We start from the raw sequence: 15,539 nt of genomic DNA, 5'->3' as shown, positions 1-15,539 counted from the left end.
AATCACACATCCAAAATATAATTTTATCATTTTTAACTTTATTTTTTTTTCCAAACACAGAATTTTGCATGATATAATTATGCTGTATTTTTATATGGTCCTGCATGGCTCTCTAATTGCATTTTATGCATAATTTCTAGTGACTGTAATACACTATAATAAAGTACCACATGCAAGGCACTAGGCAAATGCTTTACATGCATTATTTCATTTAATCTTTATGAAAAAAGAATAACAAAAAAAAAATCTTTATCTTGATTTTTACAGGTAAGGAAACAGAGGCTCAGAGACATTAAGTCACACAGAGGTTAAGACCCTCCTGGGTCACACAGATCATAAATGGTACAGGTGAGATTCAAAGCCAGCACAAAGTGATACAACATGAAGACTCTTAAATATTGTGCTATATACAGGCTTCCTTATGAAACCACATTTTAGAACTTATATGCTGTATATATCATAACATTTATTATGCTAGATAGTAGAATTTAAACATCTGTGTCTTTCCCCTAACAATAAACTCTGTGATATGTGCAGCATCTAGAATAGTGCCTAGAAATATAGTAGGTACTAACCCTAACAAAGGTTGAGTGAATGGATGAATAACTGAAAACAAACTTAGATCATTTCAACCCTCATAAATAGATCATTTAACTAATTTAAAAAGTATAATTCTCAAACAAAATATTTTGGATTACCTTCAGGGATAGTAAGAATTGTATTTCATATTTTTTAATATTTTGAGATAGCCACAAGGTAATGGCTGGTTTAAGCTGCATCTGGAAAAAAGACACGTCTTTTCTGAGCTATCTTATCCCACACACTGTACCAAGGACAATGTTCAATTTATAGTCAAATTTTCAGAAAGCCTAAGAAGGGGTTTTATTTTTCACTACTGAGTTTAAGAATCTATTTCGTCTTTTAAAAAAATTTTTTATTAAACTTATTGGCGTGGCTTTGGTCAATAAGATTATGTGGGTTTCAAGTGTACAATTCTATGTCATCTGTATACTGCATTGTGTTCATCCCCCAGTCAAGTCTCCATTTGATCTTTAATTAGTAGATAACATGGGCACAACAGCATTAATTTTATTTGTGACACAGAAAATAATTCAAGCATGCATATATGGAATATAAATTATTAGAGTTATTAAGAATAAATTAATTTGAAAATACAGGAAAAATTAGACAAAACAAATAACTTTAATAAGTAAAATGCGATTAATCAGCTAAAATCCATGATTTACTTGAAGGGAAATTTTAAAGGTGTTTCATATTTCAGACGGCATGGTTTTATGAAAACCTTGCAAGATTATAGTTACTATTTTTAAATCATGTAAAACCAAGTAATTCACTTATAACATACCCAAAATGTGCTAAGTAGACTTCTTGTACAATATTTTTGTTGAAGGCATATTATGTAATATGATATAACAAGGTTTACTCTTCAAGAATAGGTAAAAGGATAAATTTATTTCTCTTTAAAAATCATAACTAATTTGCTTCATTAGAGGCCACATAAAACATCAAGAAATTTTTAGAGCTTAACACGATGACCAAAGCAATCTGTACAGACAGTGAAAGCAGATCTATGGTTGCTTAGAAAAGATGGCAGAGCATAAAGAAACTTTCGGGGATGATGAAAATGTTGTGTATCGTGATATAGCGGTGGTTATACAGGTATACTGAATCAAAACTCATTAAAATGACTAAAATAGGTGCATTTGATTGTATCTAAATTATACTTCAATAAAGTTGATTTAAAAAAAAAAAACAAAAAGAAATATATCCTAAGAAACATAATAAAGTTCTAGCTATTTTATATAGATAAAAGAAAAACGTGGAATAATACTCTAGCAAATTCCAACACTTTAACAATAGTGTGATATTAATTCCTTGGGGAAGCACTAGGCAAAATGTCTATTTGCTTTTTTTGTATCTTGGCATAACTAAAAATAATGTACACCAAATCAGAAGGAAATTCACTTTTCTCATTTCGATTTTTGTTTAGCATTTTTATTTTACATAAATTTTAAAAATGGTTTTTGGTCTATAACTATATTATTTGATTTTAAATATTTAGTGTGTATCTTTGTTCTACTTTTCTGTGTTCGATAATTTTATTTCCTTAATCTAACAGTCTTCTGCAATAAAGGTTCCTTTATGTTCTGATATTCAATAATTCTTCTACTTGGAGGCTCTGAAATTCTCTTTTAAGCCAAACTAAGATAAATATGACAATGCCCTAAATTACCCTTTCATGGATTTTCTCAGTTTAGACAAGTCAAATCATAATTAGACAGTTATTTTGAGATGTTTCTTTCACTTTCTGCAAAAGCAAATTGTAAAGCATTTACATACACCCAGATTAAAATTTAAATTGAAAGTGATAGAATTTTAGGCAAGGCTGTGAAGGGAGTATTTTTTATCTTAAATACATGGAAAACAAGACAGATTGCCACAGCTGTCTCAACATTATTTGTTCTGTCTAGAGTGTATGCACTATGAATCAACCCAACAATCTTAGATCACCAAAGCAAAGTTACTTTCAGTATGGTAAAGTAGGAAAAAAAAATTCAGACTTGGGTAGTCACCTAGATGAACACTGAAGATATCATATGAGGAAAGAAAATAGAAGAAACAAATTCTAGACCTACCTTTAGAAAGTAACACGGTATAAGCATCTCATTTTTAGAGATGAAACTGTCTCATAAAGTTGTGACTTAAGACAAATCATAGCTGGCTCAGCATAATTTTAGTGGAAATGAGGAGGGTAAGAGATGAACAGCTTTTTGTACTAGCTTTATCGAGATATAATTGACATATAACAATGTATAAGTTTAAGGTATACAACATGATGATTTATGTTACATACTGTGAAATGATAACCACAATAAGGTTAAAGCATTGGTCACCTCATAGTTACCTTTTTTTGTGTGTATATGGTAAGAACTTTTATGATCTACTCTCCTAGCAACTTTCAAGTGCACAACACAGTATTGTTAACTATCATGTGCTGTACATTACGTCCCAGAACTTACTCATCTTCTGACTAGAAGTTTGAATCCTTTGACCACCTTCACCCATTTCACCCATTCCCAGCCCCCACCTCTGGCAACCACCAAACTACTCTCTCTTTCTACAACAATGAGTTCGTTTTTTGTTTGTTCTTTAGATTCCACAACGAACTTCTTAAATAACTTACTTTCACATTCCCTGTATACTAGGAGAAGCATATGGCATTTATTAATAATAAGGCATAGTAAGAACCCAGGTTTCCACAGTGCCACAGTGTGCTCTTTTACACTTTCCACCAAGTTTCTGGTGTAATTTTTACTCATTTCTACTACTACTACTACTACTAATATACTAGGTCAGACTGTATTCTTCTAAACAATGGAGCTAATTTACTCAATTTTCAATTTTTTTAAAACATGCAGCTAAGGCTGTTAATCAAATCACAGATCCCAAGGGTTACCGGTAGTTGTACTTGATTTGTCCTGTAAGAGGGCTTACCAATTCTATCCAATTTCTGTGTTGCTTAGCAATCCAGGGTTGCCAATGTTTTCAGTTGCTACATCCAATGGACTCTGTTTTAGGCAGCAGCCTTCCTGGTCCCTCTAACAATATTTGCAACTGATAGTCACATTGTCTCTTTTCCTTGACTTTAGTAACATCCCATTCCCCTGGTTAGACTCCTATTATCTCTGGCCATTCCTTTTCAGTTTCTTAGTGAATAGCCATTCCCCAGGGCTCTGTCTTAGGAAGCCATAACACACTATATCCCCACCTCCTTGGCATCCAGGTAATCTCAGGGAGGCACTGCATGGCTTTTAGCCTCAACCTCTTTTGAGTTCTATCTGCATTCTCACCTGTCAGTTGGAAATCTTTAAATGGCTCTAACATAGACACATCACTCCCAACCTGCTCTTTAATTAACCAAACATCTTTCCCCAGAAAACTTCCTCCTCCTCTGTTCTTCATCTTAGTTGAGAACATAACCTGCCTCCTATTCCTTAAGCTCAAAAGCACAATTCATTTGCAACTCCCCACTTCCTGACATATTCAAGCCATCACTGAATCCACCTCCATATTCTCTTTCATCTCCCTCTTTCATTTTACTCCCAGTACTAATGCAGTGGTTCAAGCCCTAGTTATCTCTTGGCTTAATTGTTGTAAATGCAATATTTTCTCTGCCTCAAGTTTCTTCCCACTCCAACATTTTTTTTTTTTACAGTTAGCAGAATTACTTGCTAAAATATAGACTTAATCTTGCTTAAGTATCTCCTTAAGACCTATAGAATAGTTGAAATGTTACAGCCTACATTCCAAGCTCTCAACAATTTGATTTACAATATTCATAGCCTCAATTTACTATAGCTCTTATAAATCCTCCTACTTGTCCCCAATGTACACTGAGGGCGACTATACCAGTTCTTGTCAATTTTCTAAGCATTCCTTGCTCTTCTGACTCTACTAAACCATAAACTCCTAGAGAGAAGTCATGCTTCAGACTACATGCCTTTTTAGAAACAACATGCGATAATGCTCATCATACTAACACATACTTGCAAGAGTCAGTTTTACTTACTTCCTGAACCAGGAAGTTACAAAAAAAAAAAAGTCTCCAAGCACATTAATAAAAATTCAGAACAATCAAAAACTGAAGGTAATATTAGCCCCGAAGTTTATCAATCAGAAGAAAGATACATTTCTACAAATTGGCGATAGCCTTTGTAAACCAATTTGTGACAAAGATGCAGGGAGAGACAATAGGAAAAAGGAGACAAAAATAAAAAAGTAGGAAGAAGAAACACAGCAGAAGAAAAAGGCAAGAGAATTACCGACAAAAGTATTACTGATGAAAAGAAGCAATAGGAGTAATAAGAAACAGTTCAAAGAGAATAATAATAGAGAACAGACACAGCTAAGGAGGAAAGAGGGATATTTCAAAATGAGACGAGTAGACATACTCAACATAGGAACACAACATCTCTATAAACCTCAACAGTCCACAGTAAAGGAATAACAAAGCAGCAAAAACATAATGCATGTAGTCAACAATCAACCTAATCGAGCTAACTACCTTTTGAGATTTATATATATTTTTTTCAATTTAGAAAATCATGGGTTTTCCAAATGGTACAGCATTACCTAATGGACAGCAATAACTCCAGGGCTGACAAAGTCTTTTACTTTATTCACTTGTTAAATATTACTTTTTTGAAGTATGACACGGCCTCCTGCCTTCTTAAAGAAAATATATACATAACACAATTACATCTATTCATGACAAAACAGTGCAGTGCTCAATACTATTGCCATACTATGTACGAAGTATATTAGACCTATGACAGAAGTCTTGCTACCACCTACAAATGGAGAAAAATTTAAAACTGTGCTGACCTCAAGCACAAAAATGGATGCTTTCTGAAGGCATACCTGTGTCTGTTTTCTTAATATTTTTCATAGTTAAACAAAAATAAAATGCTAAGCACTGCTGTGCCCAAATGTAACTCATGGGTCTGAAGTACAGACTAAGGATTCCCAAATTTCAGTCCATCCTATACCATCTTCAAGATTTATACCATATTCTCATAGTACTAATACTCTTATTTGCTTTTTTTTTGGAAATAGACATTAAATTACCTCATTTTATTACTTAGCCTCATCCTAAAACCAAGTATCTGCTGTGCTATATATGTATGTATAAAATATTTTTCAACTATTCACATAAAAATTGTTTACTTGTCTACCATCTAAAATTATTTTGCATTATGAACATAACTCATTTAAATCCTTAAAACAACCCTATGAGATAGCTATCTAGTTACTAAATGCCTAGAATAGGGCTGGAACATAGTAGTAGGTATTCAGTAAGTATTTGCTATAATAAATGATTCACATCTATTTTGCAGATAAGGAAAAAGGCCCGAAGTTATGGAGCTGGCTCAGAGTCACAGAACTAATACATGGTAGTCTGAATTCAAACCCAGGAAGTTACCTTCAGAGCCCACATTTTTAACTCTTCACTAAATATGCACCTTTAACATAAATGCTATCTTTCCTTTAAAAATAAAATCTATATTGTTTCATGTATGCAGTGGGGAAGGAAAAAAAAAACACTGAAAAGGTTACTCCTCTTTTTCATTTACCCAGTTTTCAAAGTTTATACAGTTTATCAATTTCTTGTCATTAACCAGTTTTTTCCTTAATTTCTGAGTCTCAGTTTCCTCATCTATATGTTAGGGATAATGATGATAGCTCAACTCACAGGGTTAAATGAGTACACATAAAGTGATTAGAAAAGTGTTCGCTTAAATTATTACTTAAATGTTCACTTACAATGTCTTATCCCCACCACTTTTATCAAGGAAAATATAGTTTATAATGGAGTCTCCATGAAATACCTAAATAATTTATTGCTAAATATCTTGTATCCTATGACGCCTAGATGTCAACTATAGCAACAAAAATTACACTGTTCATTACAAGTTATACCCTTCTGATTTTCACTTATATTACTCACAGATTTTTTTTCACAAAATTTCTCTTAATGCCTAAATTCCATTCCTATAATCAAGATCACTTCACTTTGTAATGTAGTCAAAAGACCTACTTAAATAATTGTTCTTAACTTCCTTGTTTTCTGATGTGGTAATTTTCCTCCAACTATACAGCACAGGTACCCTTTCTACTTTCTTTTTCAAGATGTTAAAATATATTACATAACTAGCTTAATCCTAATCTATATATAACCACCTGTAATTGAGAGAATCTCTGAATGCCCATATAAGTATTAAGTGGCATTTTATACCCTTATAACATTAGGAATAAGAGCATCCTACAAAAGCTCCTGCCTCAAATTACGTGAATTTTCTTTAAGGTTATGGAACAAACTGTAACAGCAGTACATAATTTTTGAACACAATAATTCTTCTCCAGTTGAAAGGCATACTGTAATATTATCAGCATCAATTGAGGGGAAAAGACCTCTGATTTTAAATCTGACAGGTTTTTTTGGGGGAAGCTTTTTTCTCAGTAAATAGCAATTTTTTATATATATATATATATATATATATATATAAAAAATTGCTATTTACTGAGAAAAAAGCTTTTTATATATATATATATAAAAAATGGGAATAATATAACTAATCATTCTTGATCTTAGACCATTTCCAAACAATGGATTATTATTCAACTTATATTAAGAAACTAAAAAAAAAATTTTTTAATTGATTCCTAAGGAGAAAAGAAGAGCTATGCACTTTTATTAAGTAAAGTCCATATTAATAAAATGCTGCTGGGAAATGCTGAGTCAATTATCTTTATTTTTATATAATAAATTATAAGGCAACAGACGTAGTGGTATGTGAAATATATGTTTTTCAGGCTAATTCTGCACTTTACATTTTATGTATCTTTAAAGCAATCTAAAATATCTCATCAGTCAATAAGAATTTTTTCAGAATTGGGACCTTGAATAAGTACTGTATTTACAAAAACTGAAATAAGGAAACAGTATTTACTAAATCAACATGTATTGTAAACTTAGCAGCCTATGATTTAGCAATATTTTATCCCAACAACTAATTACGTAGGAGGTGTTAAATTCAAAGTCTTCTGAACTTGGAAAAGTACACAAAATAAATGTGCCTTTTTACAAAATTAGATACAGAATGGTATTTGTCAAATGTAATTTTATCTCCAACTGTTCAGTGATATTGTTGAAAAACAGATTAGGAAAATATGGTAATTCAAATTGGAAAGCAAGACTATAAACTAAAGGTCTGTTTTTGAAAAAAAAATCTGATAAACATAATAAATAGAATGATTTTCCCTTATAATTTTCTCAACTCTATTAGAAACTCTAAACTTATACAAAAATAAGGAAAATAGTTTCGCTCCATAAGCCACATTTAATCTAGATTCCTTCAAAATTAAAACAGAAAGTAGTAATTATGTCTGACCTTCTATAATACTTCATTAATTGTACATGAATGAAGTCTTCTACGGAAATCCAGAAAACTGAAAATTATGCCTTAAACAACTATTAACCCTTTTGGATGGCAATTATTAGAAGTCCGATATCAGAAGTCTGAGGCAGATGAGATGTGATCAAGCCTAAATTTTACTCCTTACTAATTGTGTGTTTCAGACAAACCACTTAGCTGTAACTAAAGCCTTGGTTTTCTCAACTGCAAACATGGGGATGGTATTACTTCCTTACAGGACTGCTGAGAGGATAAAACCAGATCAGATGTGAAAGCATTTGTGAACTGTAAAGTACAAACTAAAAGTACAGTACGAACGCTACTAATTATAGAGGTACTACTACGTACTTCCTTATCTTCTTCAACAGAATATATTGAACGTAAGTTAACTCATGGCTGTAATTATGAATATAAATTATTGTGCTAAGCTATAATATAGGGACCAAAGATGCTATAACCCAGGCAAAAAGAAGCCAAAATGCTATGGTGATTGTTTTGGTTGGTGGCTTTTATAGTTCTGATTGCCTTCAACTGCCTACAATTAGTTGTTGGCTGAGACTTCTTGCTGCTATAAGCATACACAGCTACCTATAGGGAGCCTTCTCAGAATAATATTAGTTGAAATTCTCTCTCCTATAATTTGTTGCTCCACTCCCTCTCATCTTCTCTCAACAGTTAACTTTGTCTTTTTCTTCAGAGAAAAAAAGGCCACTAAATGAGAGCTGACCAATTTTCTGCCACCAAAGTGACAAATGAACAAGCTCTTGTATCCATCCTTTCCTCCTTTCCTGTAAAATAGAGACAGGTCCCTTTTTTCTTTACCCTTCTACCTATGCTTCAGATCCCATCTCCTTCTGCCTCTGGCAGTTATTTTCTCTCTCCTATAACTGCAATCCCATGCTTTCTCCTGGCTACTTCCTACAAAATTTAAACATGCTCTAGTCTCCCCTACCCTCCAAAAAGAAAGCACACACCCCCCCAAAAAAACACCTTTTATCACACTGCAGCTATCCTCATCCTTCTTACTTGCCAGCTAAACCTCTCCTGTCCTGGAGAAATAACACTAAATGCACATCTACTGGGGGAGAGTACCTAAAAGGAAGGGGGATATGGCAGGGATCATGGGAGGAAGGAATTAGAACTAAGATAATTTTGAAACAATGAGTAAGAGTTAATCAGGTGAGGTAGCAGAAGGGACATAGTGCACACGGAGAGATAGCAGCAAATGCAAAGGTATATATGGTGAAGGAGAGGTAAATGGCTGAAAAACGGAAATGAGAATAGTTCAGGGATTCTACTAAATAGCAAATTCATACACACAATTATCCATGTTCCCTCACAAAACTCCACTAAAATAACAGCAAAATAATAATAAGTTTTAAAGGCAAAGGCATAAATGCATAAGAACGAACTAACAGGAGAGATAAGAAAAAGCAGGTGAGAGATACTAGAATTTGAGAAGATAGAAAATTGATCAATAAATGGTAACCAATTCATTCAACCTGTGGAAACCAAAACCTAAGCCTGAAGCAAAAGGTGAATGAGTTCACAAGAGGTGAACTCATTCATGCAGAGGCCAGAAAAACTGAGCAACTGAGACATTAAGTTCCTTTGAGAGTGTGGTTGAGGGGCAGAACTAATAGCAAGAAGACTAGTTGAGACTTTAGAAGAAATAATTAGGCCTCCAACTCTCCTCTTCATCATAAAGCCAGACATCTACTCTCTCCTGCCACAGCAGAAAACCACAAGTTTACCATGTGGAAAGACCAGAGAAGATAGTGGATTTAGAAACATCAGGTTGAAGAGGTAGGATGCAATGGTGCACTGAAAACAAAAGGAAAAAGGAACGTTGGAGCAGTACAAGTCCAAGGTCTTATCTTTCCAGGCAGAAGATTTGAGAATTCCTCTCTTATACATGAATTTGGTTGCTGTGCATTTGGGGTCATCCAATAAAATGGCTGACCCCACCTGATAAAAGCTCCCAGTCGTACATAGGAACCTCTGAATAAGCTTGTAACATTTCATTCTTAAATATGAACAGACAACCAAGGATCACTAAATGTATGAAAAGAGCCTCCATAACAAAGGAGAAAAAACAAACAAAAAGAACTCGAAGGAAAACAAAATTGTCTTAACTTGCCGCATGAGCTGCCTTACAAAAGGGGCATGCCCATTCCTATGAATATAGGTATTATTTAACTCAGTCTCTACTTTTCATTTACAAATAATTTTTGTCATTTGATAAAAATAAAATGTTCAAAGAAGCAAAAAAATGTGATCTATCATTAAGAAAGGATATAGAACCAGACCCAGATGTTAGAGTTATCAGACAGAAACTTTAAAATAACTTTATTAGGGGATTTAGTGGAAATGGTGAACAATGTAACTAAAAATTTGACAGAGGAAATAGAATGCTTGAATCTTGAAATAATACTTGATTCGCCCAAAAGATGGTAAGAAAGGCAAAACAGAGGAACAAAGAACAATTATGACAGATCCAAAAACAAAAAGATTTCAGATTTAAACCCAAACATTACCAACAATTACAACAAATGTAAATAAACTAGAAGATGGGGGAAATGAGATGTTGATCAAAGAATACAAACTTTAAGTTATGAGAAAGTTCTGGATATCTCGTGCACAGCATGGTGATTACAGTATTATTAGTTAACAATACTGTATTGTCTACTTGCTAAGAGAATAAATCTTAAAGTTTCTTGACGTACGCGGGTGCACATACACACACAAACTAACTTTACTGTAGTATTCATTTTGCAATATATATGTGTCTCGATCATCACATTGTACACCTTAAACTTCCACAATATTATCTGTCAATTATCTCAATAAAGTTGGGGGGAAAATATAAATGGACTAAACATCCTCAATAAAAAGGAAGAGATTGACAGGCTGGAATTTTCTTAAGGCCCCAATTATATACAAGAAAACACACTTTAAACATAAAAGAGACAGAGTGAAAGAGAAAAGATGGGAAAAGATAAATCATACAAATAGTATAAGAAGGGTGGTGTATTAATATTAATATCAGAGTAGATGTCAAGAAGGGTACTATGAGAAATAGAGAAGGGAATTTTATAATGATCAAAGGTTTAAATTCATGAAGACATAATCTTAAATACATATGCACCTAATAAAAAAAGATCCCAAATACACAAAACAAAATTTAACAAAAGTAAAAAGAAAAACTGACAAATCCATAATCATGATTCAAGAAGTCAATGTTCTCTCAGAAAATGATAAAACAGATAGACAAAAAAATCAGTAAGACTATAGAATATTTGAATGACACATCAATTTGACCTAATAGATGTTTACAGAAAACTAAGTATATGTTTTTCAAGTGTATAGGAACATTCACCAAGATATGTTGGGCCATAAAAAAAGTTTTAATAAAATTGAAAGAAATGAAATCATTCGAAGTACATTTTCTAATCATAATAGAATTAAATTAGAAATCAGTTACAGAAAGATCTGAATGTTTTCCAACATTTAGAAATTAAACAGTGTACTTCCTAGTAACCCATAGGACTAAGAAAACTATTATAAGAAAAATTTTAAAATGTTTTGAACTGAATGATAATGAAAATACACATCAAAATCTGTGTGATGCAGCTAAAGCACTGCTTTTGGCTTAGAGAGAAATTAACAGCTTTAAATGGCTATGTAAGAAAAAAAGACAGGTGTACAGTCAGTTATGTATGTTTCTACATTAATAAGCTAGAAAACATAAAGCAAATAAGTAGAAAAAAAAGGATATAATAAAATTAAAAGCAGAAATCAAGTGAAGAAAAAATGGACAAATAATACAAAAAAATCAACAAAGTAAAAGTTGATTCTTGGAAAAGATTAATAAAATGGATAAAACTGTAATAAGACTGTTCAGGAAAAAAAATAGAAAACACAAATTGCCAATATAAAGAATGAAACAGAAAACAATTACATATCTTATAGCAATTAAAAGATAATGAGGAGATAGCATGAACATTATGACAATAAATTTGACTTCTTAAAGGAAATGGACAAGTTCTTAAAAACTTGCATTGACAAAACAGGAAATGAAAAATTTCAATAGCCTTATAGTCTCTAAGTAATAATTATAACATTTCCCAGAAAAAAAAAAAAAACCTTTAGGCCCACATGACTTCTCTAGTAAAGTCTACTAAACATTTAAATAAATAAAGGCAATCTCATACAAACTTGTTCAGAAAAGAGAGCAAATAGAATCGCTCCCCAATTCAATTATTTTATGAGGACAGCATAACTGTGATACTAAATTTAGCCATGGACATAAAAAAAAAAGAAAATTATACCAATATACATCATGAAACTAGACATAAAAATCCTTAACAAAATAACAGCAATTAGAATCTTGCAATATATGAAAAGCATAATACTTCATGAACAAGTGAGATTTGTTTATCCTAGCAATGCAAAATAGATTTAATATTAAGGAAATAAATCAATAAAATTCACATATTAGGGAAGGAAATACATGCAAACTTCAATAAAAGTAAAAAAGAAAATCTAATAAAGTTCAATACCCATTCATGATAACACTCTTAGCAGGCTAGGAATAGGAAGAATGTCCCTAACTGGATAAAGGGCATCTTAAAAACATACATCTAACATTATGTTTAATGGTACAATATTGAAAAACTTTCCTTCCTAAAATCAGTTGAAGTGCTCTCACCACTTCAACTGAACATTGTAATAGAAGCAAATAAATAGTGTGTTGAGGCAAGAACAAAAAATAAAAGGCATACATTATTAGAAAGAATTAAAGGTTCCTTTATTTGCAAATGGCATAATTGTGTTGGTAGAAAGTTGTAAAAATTCTACAATAACAGCTATGAGACAACTAAAAAGCAAATTTATCAACACTGTGGGATCCAAGATCAGTATATAAAAATATAATTCTACATACTATCAATCAACAACTAGGCAATAAAATTTAAAAAAAAAACAACATTTACAAGGAACCTAAAACATCAAGAAACTAAAAATAAATTTAAATAAAAATGTGTAATACTACATAGAAGGTTCTAAAATATTTCTGATAGAAATTAAAGATGACTTAAGTAAGGAAGAGATACAATATATTCATGAATTAGAAGACTTGATATAGTTAAGATGTCCATTCTGCCAAAATGGATATATATTCAATAAAGTCACAGTTAAAATTCAAGCAGGGATTTTTTAAAAACAGAAATTTGCAGCTGATTCCAAAATTCTATGGACATGCAAGGCAACCTAAACTAACCAAAATAAACTTGAAAAGAAGGACAAAATTAGAGAACTTAACTTTATGTGACTTTGAAACTGACTAATCAAGACAGAAGTATTAATAAAAGGATAGACAAAGATATTGAATAGAATAGAGTCTAGAAACAGACCCACACTGCCAAGACAATCCAATGTAGAAATTAAAATCTTTTCAATAAATGATGAACAAGTGAATATCCTTCTTGAGAAACAAAAACACTATCTCTCATTTCACACCACATACAAAAATCATAGGTCTAACAGTAAAAGCCAACTATAAACTTTTAGAAGACAACATAGGAAAATACTTTCATGACCTTTTTACAGAAGACAGAGAAAGCACTAACCACAAAACAAAAAACTGATAAATGGTATTTTATCAAAACAAAAAGGTCTGCTCATCAGAAAACATCATTGAGAAAAGGAGCTGGCCAGCCATACACTAGGAGAAAATATACATATCAAGAATATATTTAGTTTTTTAAAAAAAGACATTTCATAAAAAAAAAATTATATGAATGGCTAAGAATTACATTAAAAAGTGCTTAACATTACTAGTCATCAGAGAAATACAAAAGAAAACCACAATGAGATATCACTACAAAGACAGAATTGTGCAGTGTTCTCAATTGGATAGGAGGGTTGGCAAATTTGACCTCCAAGAGACATTTTTAGTTGTTACTGGCATCTAGAATGCTGCTAAACATCTTACAATGCACAGAACTGTCCTACATAACAAAGAATTATCTATCCTGCCCAAAATGTCACTGGTGACAAAACTGAGAAACCCCCGACAGGTGAAATGAAAGAGACTAATAGTATCAAATGTTGGTGAAGATGTAGAGCAACTAGAACTCTCTGACCTGCTATCAAGTTTGCAAAATAGTTCATTCACTTTGGGTTTGACATCATGCTAAGTGTAAATGGCTTCTCACTGCCGAATTAAAGGCCAATATTGCCACAAGGTCCTGCATGATCTAGACCCAGTCTACTCCAGCCTCATCTCTCAGTTAATTGAGATACAAGGATGATTTGGTATTAAGAAATTATTCAATAAAGTCTGCTTAATTCTACTCTGAGATAATTTAAAAATTATGAGGTAAAAGACACCTTAACATAATTTAGTCCAACTTATTACCTAAAGCAGGGATAGTAATATATTCTTGATAGTGAAACATCTACTGTCTCTCACAATAAATACTAAAATTTATGGCAAAATCTCATAGATCTATTCAATCTAGAGAAACAACCAACACTATGTAAGTAATGGTCCTTGACTCTTTATAAACTGAGTTAAATTGAAGCCCTTATAAAGTTATTCACATTAGCTTAAGAAACACACAATTAGGTGGAAAAAATTAATGTAATAGTTCAGAAAGATACTATATATTTATAAATACAACTCACACACAGAACTGTATAAATAGCCTAAACTGGAACTATTCAATAAAAATACAATGCAAAGTATCAATGCAAGCCATATATACAATGTTAAAAAAGTAAAATGAAATCAATTTGATAATATATTTCCTTACATATGCAAAAGTATACATGTATATAATATGCAAAATAGCCAATATATCTAAAATATTACCATTTCAATACGTAAATAACAAATTTTTGATTTTTTTTGTACTAAGTCTTCAAAATCCAATTTGTATTTTACATTTACAGCATACGTGAATTTGGACGAAGCTACATTTTAAGTGCTCAAGAGCCACATGTATTTAGCAGCTACTGGATGTTAATGTTGCTTATTATATTACACACTTCTAAGCATTTTACATGGATTATTTCAATTAGTCTTCCCTGAGGCACACACATGGTAAAGTAACTTGTTCAAGTTCTCAAAGCTAGTGGTGGAATCAGGATTCTAACTCAATCAACATGACTCAGATTGCCTGCTCCAAATCATGAGATCTAACCACAAATCAACTTTTTTACGATATGATTGAAACTTTTGATGAAGCAAATTAATACCTTGATTCCTGCTTTGATATCATATATCCATTTTATGGAAACTTAAATTTCCAGTCACATAAAAACATTGATTACTCCCCACCCTCAATTTAAAATCTGAAAGAATAGACTTACCATTAATATGAGTTTTTGATACTTTTGTTTTAAGTCTGACATACTTGCAGATGGGCTTGCTCCCAGAATGCTGTACCAATCCTTTTTTGGAATCTGATCAAATGCCATCATCCACTGAACAAGAATATTCAGATCAGCTGAATAGAAATATTGATGACAATTCAT

At 32.0% G+C, this 15,539-nt stretch overlaps 1 protein-coding gene across 1 annotated transcript in view; it reads right to left on the bottom strand.

Moving 5' to 3' along the window:
* Positions 1 to 15,539, bottom strand: part of DNAJC24 (DnaJ heat shock protein family (Hsp40) member C24) — a 45,347-nt gene extending 29,808 nt beyond the window's left edge. Inside the window, exon 1 of the mRNA XM_039866381.1 lies at positions 15,375 to 15,539. Within this exon, the coding sequence (XP_039722315.1) occupies positions 15,375 to 15,539 (165 nt within the window). The remainder of the gene's footprint in view (positions 1 to 15,374) is intronic.

Source organism: Pteropus medius, unplaced genomic scaffold (assembly GCF_902729225.1).
Source record: "Pteropus medius unplaced genomic scaffold, Ma_sr-lr_union100, whole genome shotgun sequence".
NCBI lineage: Eukaryota > Metazoa > Chordata > Mammalia > Chiroptera > Pteropodidae > Pteropus > Pteropus medius.
The sequence above is the reverse complement of the archived record's forward strand: the minus strand, read 5'-3'. Positions and strand labels throughout refer to the sequence as shown.